A 16,208-nucleotide genomic window follows, 5' to 3' on the forward strand; every position below is an offset into this window, starting at 1 on the left:
GCCGCGCTCACCGTACACGTGCTGTACGCGCGCGCCGCGCAGCGACACGCGCACGACATCGTCGCCAACGCGCACCGCACTGACCTCGCACCCGCTTATATTAATATGCTGAGAGGGTAACTATAACTAAAGAAATCCCCTGCCTTATCCGGGTTGTCGTCCTCCAAATAACTCTATCATCCGTCTCAGTCATCACTCCTTGATCATCACCTTTCACGCAATCCATCCATCTCTAGGTCTACCTCTACCGGTGTACCCCTCCAACTAGAACTAAAGAAAATGAGACCCTTCAAGCACTACATTCTGAATAAAAAAAATGTCAAAATCGGTCCACTAACGGCGGAGTTATGACGTAACATACATAAAAAAACAGACAAATTTAGTACCGCCTTTTGGGAAGTCGATCATTAAAATGATATAGGGGCGTTGCTTAGGGGGAGAGGCTTAGGTAACACCTCCCTTCTCTCTTTTTTATATATCGACTAAATGAAACTAAAATGCTAAAAATTATGCTGCGCAGATAAGAACTCAATCGCTTTTGAATGATTCTGTTATAGACTTTACCAAGAATGAAAGAAATGTAATTAAAATGCATTCAATCGTTAGATACAAACACAACTAAAACATTTTTTTTTCATTTCATAAATAAATTGGATCACATCTTAAAAGAATTCCTTTCCAAAAAATACCACTAATCTCTAGATCTAACAATCAACTTGTCCTTGACATCTACTATTTTGTTAGCCTGAAATATTAATTTCACAAAATTTTCTTTACAATTTCATTTTAAGTTTCAAAAAGATGTAATGGTGTTTTAATCACATACGTGTTAAGATTGAATGTGGATGGCTACAAGGGAAGAGGAAGACCGAAGAAAGGATGGATTGTGTGAAAGAGGATATGCTCAATAAAGGAGTGGTTTCACATATGACGGCTGATAGAGATGTATGGAAGAGCAGCACATACTGTGCCGACATTCCGTAAGGGATAAGGGCAAGTGGATGATGGTGTTTTATTCACATTTATTTGAATGAAAAAAATATTCAATCATAATTATATTGTTTATCAGTTTGGGGCGTGCCGTGAACGTACGTGGACACGCGGGGTGGGCGGGCCACGTGCGCAACAGCTACGACGCGCACGCGCCGCGCCCCGCCCCGCGCCACGCCCACAAACACACTGCCAACCCTCCCCCGGCCATATACGACGGCACACAACAGGTAAACACGAAAAACTGCCTTCATTAAGAGTGCTTTTTGTTTAATTTTAAGTCTTCGCAAAATATATTGTACAATTACGGAAATTCGCGGTGTATCATTTACAGAAAAAATGCCTTATTAGTTGAAAATACACAAATAACTACACTAATAGCCTATAGGGACAGAATTGCGGATTTTTTTAAATTCATTTATAGATAACTTACAGCTTACATATAAAACATAAGGCGAAACCAAATATCACAGAATTACAAGATAGTTGCAAATTTCAATTATGATAAAATTCACTCTTTGTTGTTTGAATCACATTAAATAAAATAAAAAGTTCATCCCTATTATACGGTATGACTTAAATTGTAACACCTACAAATTCCCTGATAGTACCTAAGTACTTAAGACACTAATGTCTTATAATATTGCAATTATAGATATTGTACTGGTCGGACTCCACGGACGAGATAGCGTTCATAGTGCCGTCTGGTAACGAGATCCTGGAGACTGAGGAGAAGGTGGCTCAGAGCGACAGCCTCAAGTCCTATGTAGATGGGCCTTGTGCATCCACTTGGTAAGTTATTTGCTAAATCACTTGGTTGTAAATTGTTGAAGTTTTTTTTTACAGGAAAATGTCAGAATGGTATAAGACACTTCGAAATATTACGCTCTGTAATATTAAAAAGTGACTTTTAACTGTTTTATTTATTGTATTTTTACGCGCAAAAATAAATCAAAAGCAAGGACTTTAGGTGTCGTTCCAAACTATATTAAAAATCTATGACAAATTTCTTTGGGATCCATTCTTGTGATATCTTTCAACAAACATCCATTAATTTCTCAAGATGATTAGAATCAGCTCTTACTGCTATACAAGTATGAAAAATTTTCTGAAATTAGACTTTTATTTCTAACTAGTTGTTCACGTGCGGCTTCATCCGCATGAAATTATAAATTTATTGTTTGCATTTGTCAAATTCCCAATTGCAAATGTCAAAATGACATGATCTGATGTCAAAGCATGGCAATTTTGCTTCCTTAAAGTTGGCAGCAACTTATAGTCTCTTTTCCACATTAGGGTTTTTATCTAAAATATATAGCCTAAAGCCTGACATAGGTGTAGGGCTCTTTATTAAAAATAGAATTATTCAAAAATATGCTGTGATTGCTGAGATCTTAGGCAACAAAGAAGTGTGTGTTTACGCTTTATTATAATAGTATAGATTATGTATGATAAATTATTAATTACTAGCTTTAGTCCGCGACTCCGTCTGCGTGGGACTTAAAAATATGTGTTCTTCCAGACTATCATCTACATCTAGACCAAATTACATCGAAATCTATTAGCAGTTAAGGCTATGTAACATCTATCCATCTAAGCTTTCGCAATTATTTCAGATTTAAAAACATCGGAAACCTTGTTTGTTTTTTACTGTCGCTGTTTGTACAGCAGTAAGGGTGCGTGTGTGTCGGGGTGCGAGGGCGCGCCGGCGTACGTGCGTAGTGTTAGCGAGAGCGAGCGCGGGCCGGGGCCGCCGGGGGGGCAGGCGGAGCGCGGGGAGCGGCGCGCCGCGCTGGCGGACAGCGCACGCGCCCTCTCGCTGGAACTGGACAAGCAACCCAGCGCTGGCGTCACTGGTACTGCTATATAATACAATTACAATAACGTTTACAGATACTTTTATCCTTAAAAGTACTGTTAACATAAAAATCGTTATAATCAGTTTTTCGTTTAAAGGAAGTGGACGAAGAAATAGAGACTTCACCGCGAAGATTCTCATCGTTTGGTTAGAGGATTTTGAAGACCATCTAAATCTACCCGTCGGTGAGTTGTCATATAATTAATTTATTTGATGTTTTTTTTATTAGTATACAAATAAAATTTTATAGGAAGATACAAATTGCAGGTAATTAAAGTTGTGTAGTGGATTAGTTACTATATACAACGAAAATGATAGTTTACACTCATTACTTAGGTTTATTTAAAGAGAATATAGCAAACACTCAAATAGTTTAATAGTTTCAATGAAAAAAAAAATCTAAATAAGGCACAATTTTAAGAGCGTGCTTTTTGACTTTTGAAAAAACTATCACAACTGTTTAGTCGCGCTTTTACGTAAGCTTATATGTAGGTGCGCACACTACCTTAGGATTACTTACTACTTTACGATTTTTAGTTGTGCGACTGTTTAGTTGCACAACTAAAAACTGTTTAGTTCAATTGACTGAGAAACAATTGACAATCGCACAACACTTGTACCAAATTTAGCCAAAATTGTGCGTCCGCTCTAATTATTTTTAAGTATGTGTGTGTTGCAGATGACTTGCTGCGGTACTGCGAGACGGGCGTGCCGTGGCGGCGGCAGGAGGCGAGCGTGGTGTGTGTGAGCGCGGTGCGCGGCGGGCTGGTGCGTGTGCGCGTGCCGGGGGGCGCGGGCGCGGGCGCGGCGGGGGCGGCCGGCGTGCTGGCGGAGGGCGCGCTGGTGGCGCCGCGCGCGCTGCCCGACTGTCTGCGCCGCGCCGCGACACATCTCGCCCGCCGCACTCGCCTGCAAGCTGAACTGTTTGTATCTTTCACTAATAGATGGCGCTGATCACGAAATAAAACACGATTGTCTAATTCCATTTGGAAAAATTAAGTTACAGCTTTCTGTAATTATATTACTAACCAATCAACTCAGAAAAATAATTAAAATGTAGCCAATGTTACTCACAAACGTAGGTTTTTAATGGTGTGTTTTTTTTTTAAATCGGTAGAATAGTTCGAGTAATTTCTATACATACAAAAATACAAATCTGTCTTTAACTTCATAATGTTAGTATAAATAATCAAAGAAGAATATCTAGCTCAGACAGATTCGTCGTTATCTGTTAGTTCTGTAACAGAAATTGCCAGAAATATATTTTCTGACAAAACTTTGGTCAAAAAATACGTAACCCTACAATGGGCATAACATAATATGGCGACTTGACAGTTACGGTACAAAAAGAACCTATTTTTAACTTTGACAGAAAGGCGCTAGTGAGCTGTTAAAATTGAATGTAGTGACCCACCGAGGCAGATATCCTTATCATATAATAATATATTTTAGTCATTTTACTCGCTTCCAACTATGCTTTTTTGTGCTTGTTTAAATTTTTAACACTTAGAAATATGTGACTATGATTCTTTTGTACCAGAAATATGTGACTATGATTCTTTTGAACCAGAAATATGTGACTATGATTCTTTTGTACCAGAAATATGTGACTATGATTCTTGTACCTCAGGTACCAACCGCCGCACGTTCGTCGGCGTCACATGATCCAAGAAATCGCACAGCAATATCGCCGCGACCTCTCCGAGCCGGAGTTACTCGAGTCACTGTTCCGACCGCCCAACTAACATCAACATATATGTACAATCAGGGAATCTGTCGATGTTACACCTCAAATACAATAATTACACGGCTAGTTTCTTTTTGTTATTATCTAGTCGTTTGCGCAATTTACTTCTACATATTTGGATCTGAAGCGGCATTTGTCTCTTGCAAGGAATTAAGCATTGTTGTAAATGGAGTACGGCGAAATTCCGTGACTGTACCGATTCCATCATTTCTCAGAAAAAAATTGGTTTCGACTTGAATTTTATGACACTTGTTTAGCTCTAACTATTGAGGAAATAATTTAGTCGCCCAGTTTTCGAATGTAACTAAAATATTATATTTTAATATTAATTTGTTTAGTGTTTTTTAATCAGCTTAGTTATTATAATGTTCGTAAGATACGGGTTTCTTACCACGATTGAGTTGTTTTAGCTCCCGATATTTCGGCACAGTTGCATGCGCCATGTTCCCGGGCTGACTGAAGTGATGCGGTAGTGTGAAAAAAAAGCTAAAACAACCCAATCGTGGTGAGAAACCCGTATCTTACGAACATTATAATTGTAAAAACCACGACAGTTTAGAGCTTAGTTATTGTTATTTATTTAATTCAAATAATGATTGCGATATTTTAATCGTAAATAATAGTTTTTTTTAAACTTTCTAGTATTATTAGTGTATTTTTAGGATCTCATAAGGTTTTATTAGTTTTTTTTCTGTCTATATTGTTAACATTCCTTGTTAAAGCTTGACTTTTATTATCTCCAGTAGTTGCGTCCTTCCAAGATTAAATGTACATAGTTTTAAGTTGCACAGTACTTAATATATTTATACAACAAATTATTAAATCATAACTTAAAAATGTGTTTTATTTCTAATGCTTTTCTGTAAATAATTTTTTTCAAATCTTTTTTTCTAGATTAAATTATATTGAAGATGAAACCGAGTATTTTTTATCTGTATAATCTTGACAGCACAGATAATAAAATAGGAATAAAGTTGACACTGGTTTCTAAACTGACAGTTACGATACGTTCCAAATACGAACTTGACACATGTTACAAATAACATTTAAAAACATGTTGACTTAAAAATTTTAGACACTATTTAGCAGTGTCTTTTGTACGCATTTATTTTACCTTTGTAATATTTAATTTCGTTTTATTTAATTTTGATTCGTGTTATGAGAAATCTGTGTGGGTGATAATGCAGATAAGTCATTTATCTGAAGTCGGGAGCGGGGCCGGGGAAAAATATTGTGACACTGAACGTAAGTAATCTTACTAAGATTATAAGTGCAAAAGTTTAGATGGATGGATGTTAAGAGTTGGTAGCCTAGACTGCTGAACGGATCTCTATGAAAATTGGCATAGATGTAGAGGATAATCTGGACGAACATATAAGCTTATTTTAATTCTACGTAGACGAAGTCGCGGGCGAAAGCTAGTCACAAATAATACAATAACTTCAGTTTTTTATGTTAAAACTTCTTGCAGATACAAATACCGTAGTGCAGAGAGATTTGGTTACTCTATACGAAAATGTTGACACGAAACTTACTTCCAATAACAAGAACTTAGTTCGTCCTCCGAACCAGTACGTAGAGACTGTCGTCTACAATGAAGATCAGGAGTCCGAAGGCAGCGACAGTGAATTTTATACCAACGAAGACTTCTACGATGTTGTACTTATCAACAAAGAAAGAATAGACCTCATAAATAGCTTCCCATCTTTAGATAAAACGTTATGTCAAAAATTTGGAAACATAGCTATCCAAGCGGATCAAGGAACAGATTGTACCGATAGTATTTTGTTTAAAAGCCCTATTAGAAAGGAACAATTTAATTCTTTAAACAGGATGTTGAATTTCGGTGCATTCGACGGCGCATTTTTCTCAACGTCCCTTCTAGATTTTATATGCTGCAACAATCTGGATGATAATTCAAATTTATACATGGATAACATTATTCAATACGCCAGACGTACGATCGAACAATTAAGACGTATTAGCAATGGAGATTATTTGACAGAAAAGGCTAAAGAAAAATGGAAAACCTTGGGGAATAAATATGAAGATCGAAAAGACAATGAGGTTGTTAAGGTAGCTAGTGTGAGTAGTAACCCTTTGCGAATCGAATGCAACGTCGACGCGTTTAAAACAAGATGGCGTGACTTCATACATTCAGAGTTAGATATCAGATCGTTAACGAAGATCTTAGAGAAGAGAATCATTAAAATTCCGCGCCTTATTTACGGCTCGTTTACTTTTCTGGATAAACGATGCGAGAATAATTTAGTCATAACATGTCAGAAGGAAAGTGACCAGGCAGCGAGTGGCGATGGCAGTAAGTCAAAAATTGACATCGTTGTACAACTTAAATCATCCAATACTAACAATATGGGGAGCGAAATTGAATCAGTTATGGTCATACGCAATAGTTTACCTAGCATGAAAGATGGTAAGATGTTATTGCATATCTTATAGAATAATGTAAAAATAGTTTTGCTGTCTGTTTTAATTTGTTAACATTTCCAGAATCTTGGCTGCCATTAGAATTTAACTCATTAAAATCTGATACCAACATCAATAATAATGTACAAAACCAAATAACACTCACGGAGTTTAATGATTACGGGGAAAATAGAAATGTACGTACCTTCGCGAAAGGGGATGATAACTCTACAGATTTTGCGTTTCATTGCGATTCCACGGATACCAAAAGTTCAGAACTCTCACTTTGTGAAATAACCTCACTGTTCACGATGGCTACGAACGACGGAACTTCAAATTACTCCAGCGAAAGAAATTGCAATATCGATCAAGTAAACATTGAAACACAAATATCTTGTTACCGACCTACTGCGGACGATCTCTTCGTAACATTGCAGAAGTTGGGCACACAAACTGTCGTGCTAGAGGAGACTGACGAGACATCCTTATCGAAAAAGAAATCACCGACAAAAGTCAGAATAAAGTCGCCATATGAAAATAAATCGCACGCACTCGAAGAAAAGAAACGACGAAAACTTTTGGAAATAAGAGAAAGGAGGGAGAAGAAGAAAAAATCGCTCAGCGAAAACTGTAAAGTGACAAAACATAAACATGGGAAGGCCGTCATGGCGCAGCCCTCGAACTCTGTTACCAAACTATCAATAACTAACAAATCTTTTTATACTTCAATTTATGGCGATAAAACAAATGTCGGCGGCCATTCCGCCAAACATTCTCACGTCGAACCGTTAGACGATGATAATGACGATGACTCAGTGAAAGATGTAACTGTTTTGAAAAAGGAAAATCGTGTCGGTTACGGTTACTATTTGGATGATCCGGAAACAGAAGTTATGAATATGAAATTTAAACACAGACATAGATCTCACAAGAAACAATATAAACCACCAAATTGTTCCAACTCAGCATCGAATTTTGATTCATACGCCGGAGTTGCTTCCCACAATTCATCAACTTCTGAGTTGAAGCCAAAAAGTGAACCTTGTGATAGTGACAAGTAAGTCACGCTTCAATTATTTACCGCGTAATTTGTTTTAAATTATACAATTCTTGGTATACTAAAGAAAGTACACAGACTGCGATAAAAATTTTAATCTTAAAATTTAAAAAAGTATGTATTTTCAGACGTGCAAGAAGCTGCTTTTCTGAAATGTTGCACAACTCACCTCGAGAGAACACCGACAATAATGAAAATAACAACTCCAATAAGAAATCCCTTACTTCAGTGGAGTGCAAGAAAAGTATAGATAAAATTTATGAATTAATGAGAAAATTGAGTAAAGTAGATTCCTCAGAATCTATGTACCCCTCGAATAAAGGTACGCCAGCTGACACCAGCTTCAACGATTCAACTAAGCACAAAAAAGCAAAACTCGTCAACGCAGACAGCTGCGCCAGTATAAAATGTGAACTGATCGCATCCAATCCTAGTATTTTTAGCTTCGAAGGAAAAAATAATGAAGCCCTTTATACGGACAAAGGAAGCAAAAAATCTGGACTCGAAGCGAATAGCATTACAAAAGTTATAATAAGTTCTAAACCCCACGTTAGAGCTGAGAAAATTGAAACCAAACCTCACAAAAGGGTCAGAATTCACAGTCCTGAAAACATTTCAAAAAATCCTCTAAAGGCTATTTCTCACTTGATCAATGAATTCGATAACATTCAAAAAGGTAGACAAAGAACTACGCTGGAACCGAGGGATTATAAGAAAACAAATAATTTTGTTGAGAGCAAAGGTTTGCCTCGATTTAATTTGCCAAAAAAAGTAAACCGTGAAAATGAAAATAAAGAAGGCAAATTGGTACCGAATAAAAACATATCGAACATCGACACAAAAAATCAATATAGAAATCCTATGGTTCGAGGTAAACCAACTGAACCGATTAGTAATATGAATAAAATAGTTGAGAGGGAGAAGAAAGTAGTCGATATAGTTGATGAAGCTTTAAGGGAGGCTCGGGGAGAGGCTGTCAAAGGTCCTCCGAGACAATTCACGAGACTCGACAGCTTGGCTCAGCCGAAGAAATCTTACGTGAACGCTCAAATGGAGGCTATGAGACCAAGATATGGGAGGAATTACCTTCCTGGACCTCCAGCTCAAGTTCCACAACCTCAAAGACCAGTGAGACAAAGGAGAAATGAACAAGAAATTATCTACGTATCAAGTTCCAAAACAGCTAATAATGTACCGCCTAAAGGTCTGTACAACATATATTAAAGCTGAGAGATGGCGTAACGGTTAGAAATTAGCAATAAATTAAGAAGTAAAAGAGTTTAAAGATTATTTTAATTTTAGTTACAGACAAGTACAAAAGAGTTCGACGCACGCCAAACTCCGGGCCGATAGAGATCATAGTGCCCCAGGCGCCTGCGCCGACTTACAAGCCGCGGCCTGTCCCCGAGGCTCCTCGTACGTCGTAAGTTGTAGAATTTCTGTAAGGTTGACACTACAACTTGTTACATTAAATTCTTGTCAGTCAAGATTTCACAATTATCTGCAAGAACTTTTTTACTAATTCATCTCTATTTTTTAGAAAGAAGATGATACCATTTGAATCTTATCCAAAAAAGCGGCCATTCACAATGTCTGAATCAGTAACAACGAATAACATGCTGCAAAAATCCTCAGTAGCGTCCGATTTCCCTGAATACCAAATTCTTCAACATTCCAAAGATGGTCCGAGTAGTGGTTAGTTTCTTTCCTAAGTATTTTTTACGTTCTTAATTTACGTTCGTATAATTTTTAATTTATTTCTAGTGGCGACGACGTCTAGTTTTGAGAACGATTCAATAGGTGAAAATAAACTAAGATACGATCCATTGCAAAATGAAGTTGCGGTTTCCCTTTCAGTTATTACTGAATCCAAAACAACGATGTCTTGTAACGATAAGAGAAATAACTTTGCCGGTACGTTAACCTCTAACGATGAGCTCATCTCCATATGCTCAGATTTTATTATAGACGTGTTCGAAGATAAAAATATTCTGACAGCCGTTTCTAATATTACTAAAAACACAGAAGGTAATGATGTTTATAAGAAAGAAAGTAATAATGAAATTCAAGCGATTTATTCTGATACGAACATTCCGCATAACGGAATCGTCCGGCGAATCGACAGCTTGGAAAAGGCGTTGTACAACCAAATATCCCAAGGTACATTTCCGAAGCGGTTGAAAATCAAAAAATTAACGTTAACACCTAAACAATCAACGAATCAAGTGTTATTATTACATTGTGGAGATGCTAATTCTATGATTGAACAGTCCCGTATATCAAAGAAACTACATTTTAGAAGAAATAAAAGTATAACGAGCTTAATCAATATGCCTTTGTTTGATTCCATTCAAGATCGATATTTCCCAAAGCTTCCCGTTAATATAACGACGGTAGGATATGTCTTTGCTAAGCCAAAATCCATTGAAATAAAATCGATCGAAAGCAGTGCCAACGCAAATAGTAGATGTATGGGGATACAAACTCATGCTTGTTCGAGTGATAAAAAAATAACTGACGAATACTCTAATGATGAGAAAGGTGTACAAACTATACAAGTAAATGATGTTTCCCAAAACTTAAATAAAAATTTCAGAATAGAAAAAGTTGATAAGAGTACGGGCCTAACAAAATCTCTCCTTAATTTAAACAAAAGTAAGGAAAACGAAAAAGGAATAGCAAAAGCCGAAAACATTGAGAACACGACTTCGTTAGACATTTTAGTTGAATTGTTGGATGAAATTGAAAAGATTACGAAATATCAAAATCTCAACGCTTCTAAAGAACAACATATGGAATTACACGAACCTTACAAATTATTATCAAAATCACATAAACCTGCTGATAATATCTGTGATGTGATTAAAGTTGACTTAAATCGTAATTTAACAAAAAAATGTAAAAAAACTTCACTAAATTGTGTTGACAAAGGAGTTGCGGTGAATATAACAAAAAATTGCGTCAATGAATGTACAGAAACACCACAATATCTTCTTAAAAACTACAGTGGAATGGAGACAAGTTCCGTTACTGCAAATGTTACTTTAAATAAAGAATGCATTGATTTGGTTACGAATGCAGACTCTCAAATGTCGCATAAAAATCCCCCAAATTCTGTTACTGGGATTGTAAGTCAACCGTCTAGTAATTCTCTTATATCATTATATGACTACAGATCCTATTGTTTAAGAAAATTTAAAGTAACTCCAATTCACAATTACGATGAATGTAATAAATTTATCGAAAACAAAAAAAAGTTAGAAAGTAATGAATCAAAAGATCACGGAAAATATGAAATAATACATGTAAAGAATAGCGCCCAAAGAAGAAATGAAGGAGTTGGCAAGAATCAGAAAGAATTTGATATTCTCAAAGTGAAAAGAGATATTCTAGTAACCGTTTATTCCATTTTAGTGTTTACTGTTTTTGCTGCCTTGTCTTTTCCAGAGTTTATATATCGGTCTTAATTTAAATTATATAAAACTGTTAAATCACGGGAATTCGGAATATTTTAGCATTCTTTATTATTTATTTTATACTTATGTGTATGTTATAATCTTTTCTATTTAAAATTTTATGTGTACGTTTATACACACATATGAAATGTATGCGGAATTATATATTTTGAAATATCCTAGTTTATTTGATTATAGTATTAGTTTTATTGCGCGATGCTACAATAGGGAGTGAATTATTAAGATTTTCTCGATTTCATGGCAAACACCAATATCCAAATTACAAACAAGATTTTAAATTCACATGGCGCGAATTGTTTTTAGTTGCGTTCCGTTTCACAGTTAGCAGCAAAGAGGATTCTGCATGTAACATACTCTGTAGGATATGTTAGTATCATCTGTTTACCAACATCCCTCAGGTGTCTTTCTCAGCTGTTAATTAACTGTCAACTTACTGTCAATAGCACGTGTAAATGCAATGCAATAAGATTAATATTAATAATATCGATAACCCGTGTGTTATAATGCGCCTAGGTACTGTAGTAAAACAATAAAGTATTTGCTACTGAACCTGTACTTTTAAAGAAAATTCTACATTTTCTAAACCTCAAAGTAAACATTTCTTGGAAAGAGATATGAACATAAATAAACCATGGCTACACTCGGTAAAATGAAGGTAATTTTTCTTTAAATTAATATCGAATCTGTTTACCGTAGTATAGTGACAATACGAATTATAAATGTTTTTCTTGCAATCCTTATATTAACTTATTAATCTTAAAACAATTCAGAAAAAGAAGAAACAAGTTGAGTTTACTGCGGATAACATTGATAGTACAGCTCCCGTGAAGAAGATTCTCGAAGATTTGCGCAATAAGAATATTCAGGCATATAACTTTTTTAATTACAACATAAGACAAAGGCTATCAACAAAGAAAACATTGCCAAACTTTCATTTTACTGTGCCTGGCCATCCGTTAAATGCATTTAGTGAAGATTGGGACGGGCAATTGTTTACAAATTATTTTGATCAATTCCCATACAAGAGCACTAATCCGAAAATTGTAACAGAGTTGAACCATTCTAATAAAACTGATCCAGTAACAGAATTAATAAAACTTAAAAATAATTGGCAATGGCAATGGAGATATTTAAGATATTCAGCAAGTAAGTAAGAGTCAAACACACTATAAACAGATTCATTTTAAATTTTGCATCATCAAAGGTCCTTGCGAAGACAATAAATTTACATGCAGTACCAGAATAACCAGGGTAGTAAAATATTTACAAACCATACATTATCTTACTATATCACTGATAATTTTGAAGCCAAAACAATACAATTTAGGATCCTTCAAGAAGTGAGCCTATCATATCCTCAAAGGCTGACAATGCATCTGTTGTTCCTCTGGTGTTGCGGATGTCCATGGGCGTTGTTAATCACCTTGATGTTCACGCCACTCATTTGCCCCCTATTATTATAAAAACAAGGCTACCTCAATTTAGAGTGACAAGTTAATAGTCTATACTGGCCAAATAACTTCAAAGATATGTGTAATGTCAATCTGCAAATATATCTAAACAGATATGAGCAGGTTGCTTCACAATTTCCTTCACTATAAGACAATTTGTTTTTTTTTTACTTTTTTCAGCAATTAACAACATGTTAACGAAATATGAGACTCTAAATGATGATGTTGTGCATTGTCCGAAACATTTAATAGACATGGCAAAGCATTGCGATAGTGATCCAGACCCGTACTTTGATTGTTCATATAACTGGTATTATTCTGGACATGGCAACTTGCAACTCGTAACTATACAATGGAATGATTATTTACTACATAGTGAGTTTAATAAATTATGTAAGTATCATAAAATAAAAGAAATTTGCTTCCTACTGTCTCTCCCTGTGTGTTTGGATATTTAAAACTATGTATCAGATTGATGCAATTTGTTTTATAAATAGTGATTCAAGAGAAAGATTTATACATATAACAAAGTCGAGAAATATTGATTGTTGAAGATTTCTAATGTGGTGAAAATAAAATCATTTTCCTATCAGCATTGGATCCATCCGAAGCAGGGGCGAGTTGCTAGTCTATACTTATATTATACACAGAAAAGATTTGTATTTTTGTATGAATTGAATAACTCAGAAACTACTGGTCTGATTTGAAAAATTTCTTTCACAGTTAGGTAATTTATATGTGATTAACATAGGCTATATATTTTAATTTCACGGGAACGAAGTCGCGAGCAACAGCTAGTACCTTAATGTAAAGAATAACTCAGTCTATAAGAAATGTTAAATTTCACGTTATTTTCTTTGCAGTGTTATCTGATTATAATAAAAATACCAGAACAATTAGCAGTCCAGTAACCACATTTGATTGTGGCAATGGTATGAATATTCTAGAAACAATATGCTCTTCACAGAACTTGATCGCTTTACGTACTAAGAATAAAGTTTTCATATTGAGAATTGTCTCAGAAGCTGATGAAATACATTTTGAGGAAATCAAAACTGCACATTCAGAAATGCCGTATACTGGTATATCTTTTGATGGTTTTCATAAGAACATTTTGTATGTAACTACTTTAGATAACAAACTTACTATAGTGAATTTAGATAGAATGAAAGGAAGAAGTGTAAAATTAACACCAAATATACCTGCAGAGAATAATTGGAATACCGTACTCAGCTCGGAGAGAGGTTTCTACACTCATATATCAACAAAATATATAACACTATATGATAAACGAACTAATACTGTGATATACCAATGGGGAGATCTTAGAAATGTGACGGATGAAATTTTATGCAACGATATAACATGTGCTTTACCAACCGAAACACCGTATTTGTACATAGGTTCGGATCATCACCTTTTCGTTATGGATATGAGATATACACATACACAAAATCAAAAAGCCAAACCTATAAATAGATGGACCCATGGTATGCAATGTCCACCGACTTATTTATCAAAATGCATGTTCGGTTACAACAAAGATTTGGTCTGTCTTAGCAGCCAATGGTGTGAAGATATGTGTGTTTTACCAAACGATTATGATACTATGGCTAAAGAATCTGATGTGATTAATATAACAATACCATTCCGACCTCCGAGTATAACAGATACACTAAAAACTGCCCGTCAGAAGTTACTATGTCATGATTTATATAATCCGATAGACACAAGACTTCGTACGGCTATAACTGGATGTTTGATTACTGAATTTGATGAAAAGTTTGATGTGTTAATGCAAAATTCTTTAGGTGATATCTCATGTCATACAATATTTCCTAATCATTTGGATATATTTATGGAAGACGACAGTTGTCAATGTCTCGATGAATGGAGTAAATCTTATAAATTAGACAGGAAAGACTTTTTAGTCACTTCTGTAGTTGATATTGCAGACATCTGGAAGAATTTAAAAAGAGTTCCCGAGGGATACAGGATTTTGGATAACAGACGTACAAAGTCTAAATGTAATGAAGAGGAGATATTTGAGATATTTGATAATGAAGGCCTTGATGAAGGTCTTCTGGAGTTGTGGACGAATAAATTAGAAGACACTGTTGACCAATCCTCGTTTGCGCTTCATTTACATTTCTCTGACAGTGATGAAGATGGCAAATGATTGATTATTAATTTTAGAAATCGGTGCTTAATCTAGTTGAAAGCTCTAGCTTTAGAGCCCGCGCACACCTTTGATTAAACTATCGCACGACTGTTGTGCGATTGTTTCGCAGCTAATTCAACTGTTTAGTTGAACGAGTAAAAATCATGCAATGTGCACACAATATAAGCTCATAGGAATCCAAGTTAGACAACAGTTGTACGATTGTTAAGTCAAAGGGTCGCGTACACTCTAAAACTAATCCTATTTTTTTATGTTATAATGATGGTAAATTTATTTGGAATAAAATTTCTTCCATATGCGTATACAAGTTCGTCGATGTAACAGTGCGTTGTTTTAATCTATGACCCTTATTGGATGTGAGTGCTGAAGCATCAAAAATGATCTCTTTGTAATACTAGTTGGGAATTTCTACACCTCAATAAACGAAATACTAGATTAATTAACTAAAATTGTAAATTTATTTATATTAAATACTTATTCCATGATTTTGTTTTTTTTTATGGAACTACATTCAATAATCGAAATTGATTTTTTAATACAATGTACTTCCTAGTAACTGAAAACTGCATACATGATCCCAATTTACAGAACAGGAAATAAAAATCTACGCAAAAATAACCGCCCGTTCCTGTCCTAAATAGTCTTGCTCATGTTTTTGAATCTTCAATTTCTGAACACTTTTATTTTAATTTCGAATCTGTTTCATCACCTCAACATTGTTTTGTTAAAAAGTCGACGATAACAAATATTTTTGAATGTAATCGCTATTTATGGAAAGATTTTGCTAAATCAGGACAAGTTGACTATACACAGATTACCTCAAACATTTGACAGTCTCGCACGATCTGTGTAAAGGTAGAAAGATATGGCATACAAGGAGACATTTCAAAGGGTAACCTGCGAAAACCAGCTTCGTTAGTCCATTATTCTTATGTATTTAGTTATAAGCTATTTGACGAACCTATTAAAATAATTTGGATATAATGTCGGTCAAACACTATACTGGCTTACCCGTCTACG

The 16,208-nt window shown here is 35.3% G+C and overlaps 3 protein-coding genes across 3 annotated transcripts in view; all 3 read left to right on the plus strand.

Annotated features, from left to right (window-relative positions):
* The window catches only part of LOC106105061 (ral GTPase-activating protein subunit beta), a 20,137-nt gene extending 15,166 nt beyond the window's left edge, over positions 1-4,971 (plus strand). Inside the window, exons 18-24 of the mRNA XM_013285286.1 lie at positions 2-116; positions 1,070-1,220; positions 1,646-1,782; positions 2,659-2,846; positions 2,947-3,033; positions 3,528-3,771; positions 4,479-4,971. Of these exons, the coding sequence (XP_013140740.1) occupies positions 2-116; positions 1,070-1,220; positions 1,646-1,782; positions 2,659-2,846; positions 2,947-3,033; positions 3,528-3,771; positions 4,479-4,593 (1,037 nt within the window). The 3' untranslated portion in view covers positions 4,594-4,971. The remainder of the gene's footprint in view (position 1; positions 117-1,069; positions 1,221-1,645; positions 1,783-2,658; positions 2,847-2,946; positions 3,034-3,527; positions 3,772-4,478) is intronic.
* Positions 4,972-5,650: 679 nt separating this feature from the next.
* Positions 5,651-11,713, plus strand: LOC106105131. Its single transcript, XM_013285361.1, has 7 exons — positions 5,651-5,840; positions 6,067-7,029; positions 7,107-8,079; positions 8,208-9,283; positions 9,382-9,502; positions 9,620-9,774; positions 9,844-11,713. Exons 1-7 carry the CDS (start codon positions 5,777-5,779, stop codon positions 11,544-11,546), a joined length of 5,055 nt encoding a protein of 1,684 aa, XP_013140815.1. The 5' UTR covers positions 5,651-5,776; the 3' UTR covers positions 11,547-11,713.
* Positions 11,714-11,799: 86 nt separating this feature from the next.
* On the plus strand, positions 11,800-15,673 carry LOC106105132. The gene is made up of 4 exons (XM_013285362.1): positions 11,800-12,210; positions 12,326-12,701; positions 13,187-13,399; positions 13,870-15,673. Exons 1-4 carry the CDS (start codon positions 12,187-12,189, stop codon positions 15,183-15,185), a joined length of 1,929 nt encoding a protein of 642 aa, XP_013140816.1. The 5' UTR covers positions 11,800-12,186; the 3' UTR covers positions 15,186-15,673.
* Positions 15,674-16,208: the final 535 nt, after the last annotated feature.

The sequence above is a fragment of the Papilio polytes genome, unplaced genomic scaffold (genome assembly GCF_000836215.1).
Source record: "Papilio polytes unplaced genomic scaffold, Ppol_1.0 DF823177.1, whole genome shotgun sequence".
Taxonomy (NCBI): domain Eukaryota; kingdom Metazoa; phylum Arthropoda; class Insecta; order Lepidoptera; family Papilionidae; genus Papilio; species Papilio polytes.

Bases quoted from the DNA above. Each gene is read 5' to 3' on its own strand.
- LOC106105132 (XM_013285362.1), top strand. From the start codon at position 12,187: ATGGCTACACTCGGTAAAATGAAG. The intron at 12,702-13,186 runs GTAAGTAAGAGT...TACTTTTTTCAG, and splicing joins ATATTTAAGATATTCAGCAA to CAATTAACAACATGTTAACG. The intron at 13,400-13,869 runs GTAAGTATCATA...TTTTCTTTGCAG, and splicing joins TAGTGAGTTTAATAAATTAT to TGTTATCTGATTATAATAAA.
- LOC106105131 (XM_013285361.1), top strand. From the start codon at position 5,777: ATGCAGATAAGTCATTTATCTGAAGTCGGGAGCGGGGCCGGGGAAAAA. The intron at 8,080-8,207 runs GTAAGTCACGCT...ATGTATTTTCAG, and splicing joins GAACCTTGTGATAGTGACAA to ACGTGCAAGAAGCTGCTTTT. The intron at 9,775-9,843 runs GTTAGTTTCTTT...ATTTATTTCTAG, and splicing joins CAAAGATGGTCCGAGTAGTG to TGGCGACGACGTCTAGTTTT.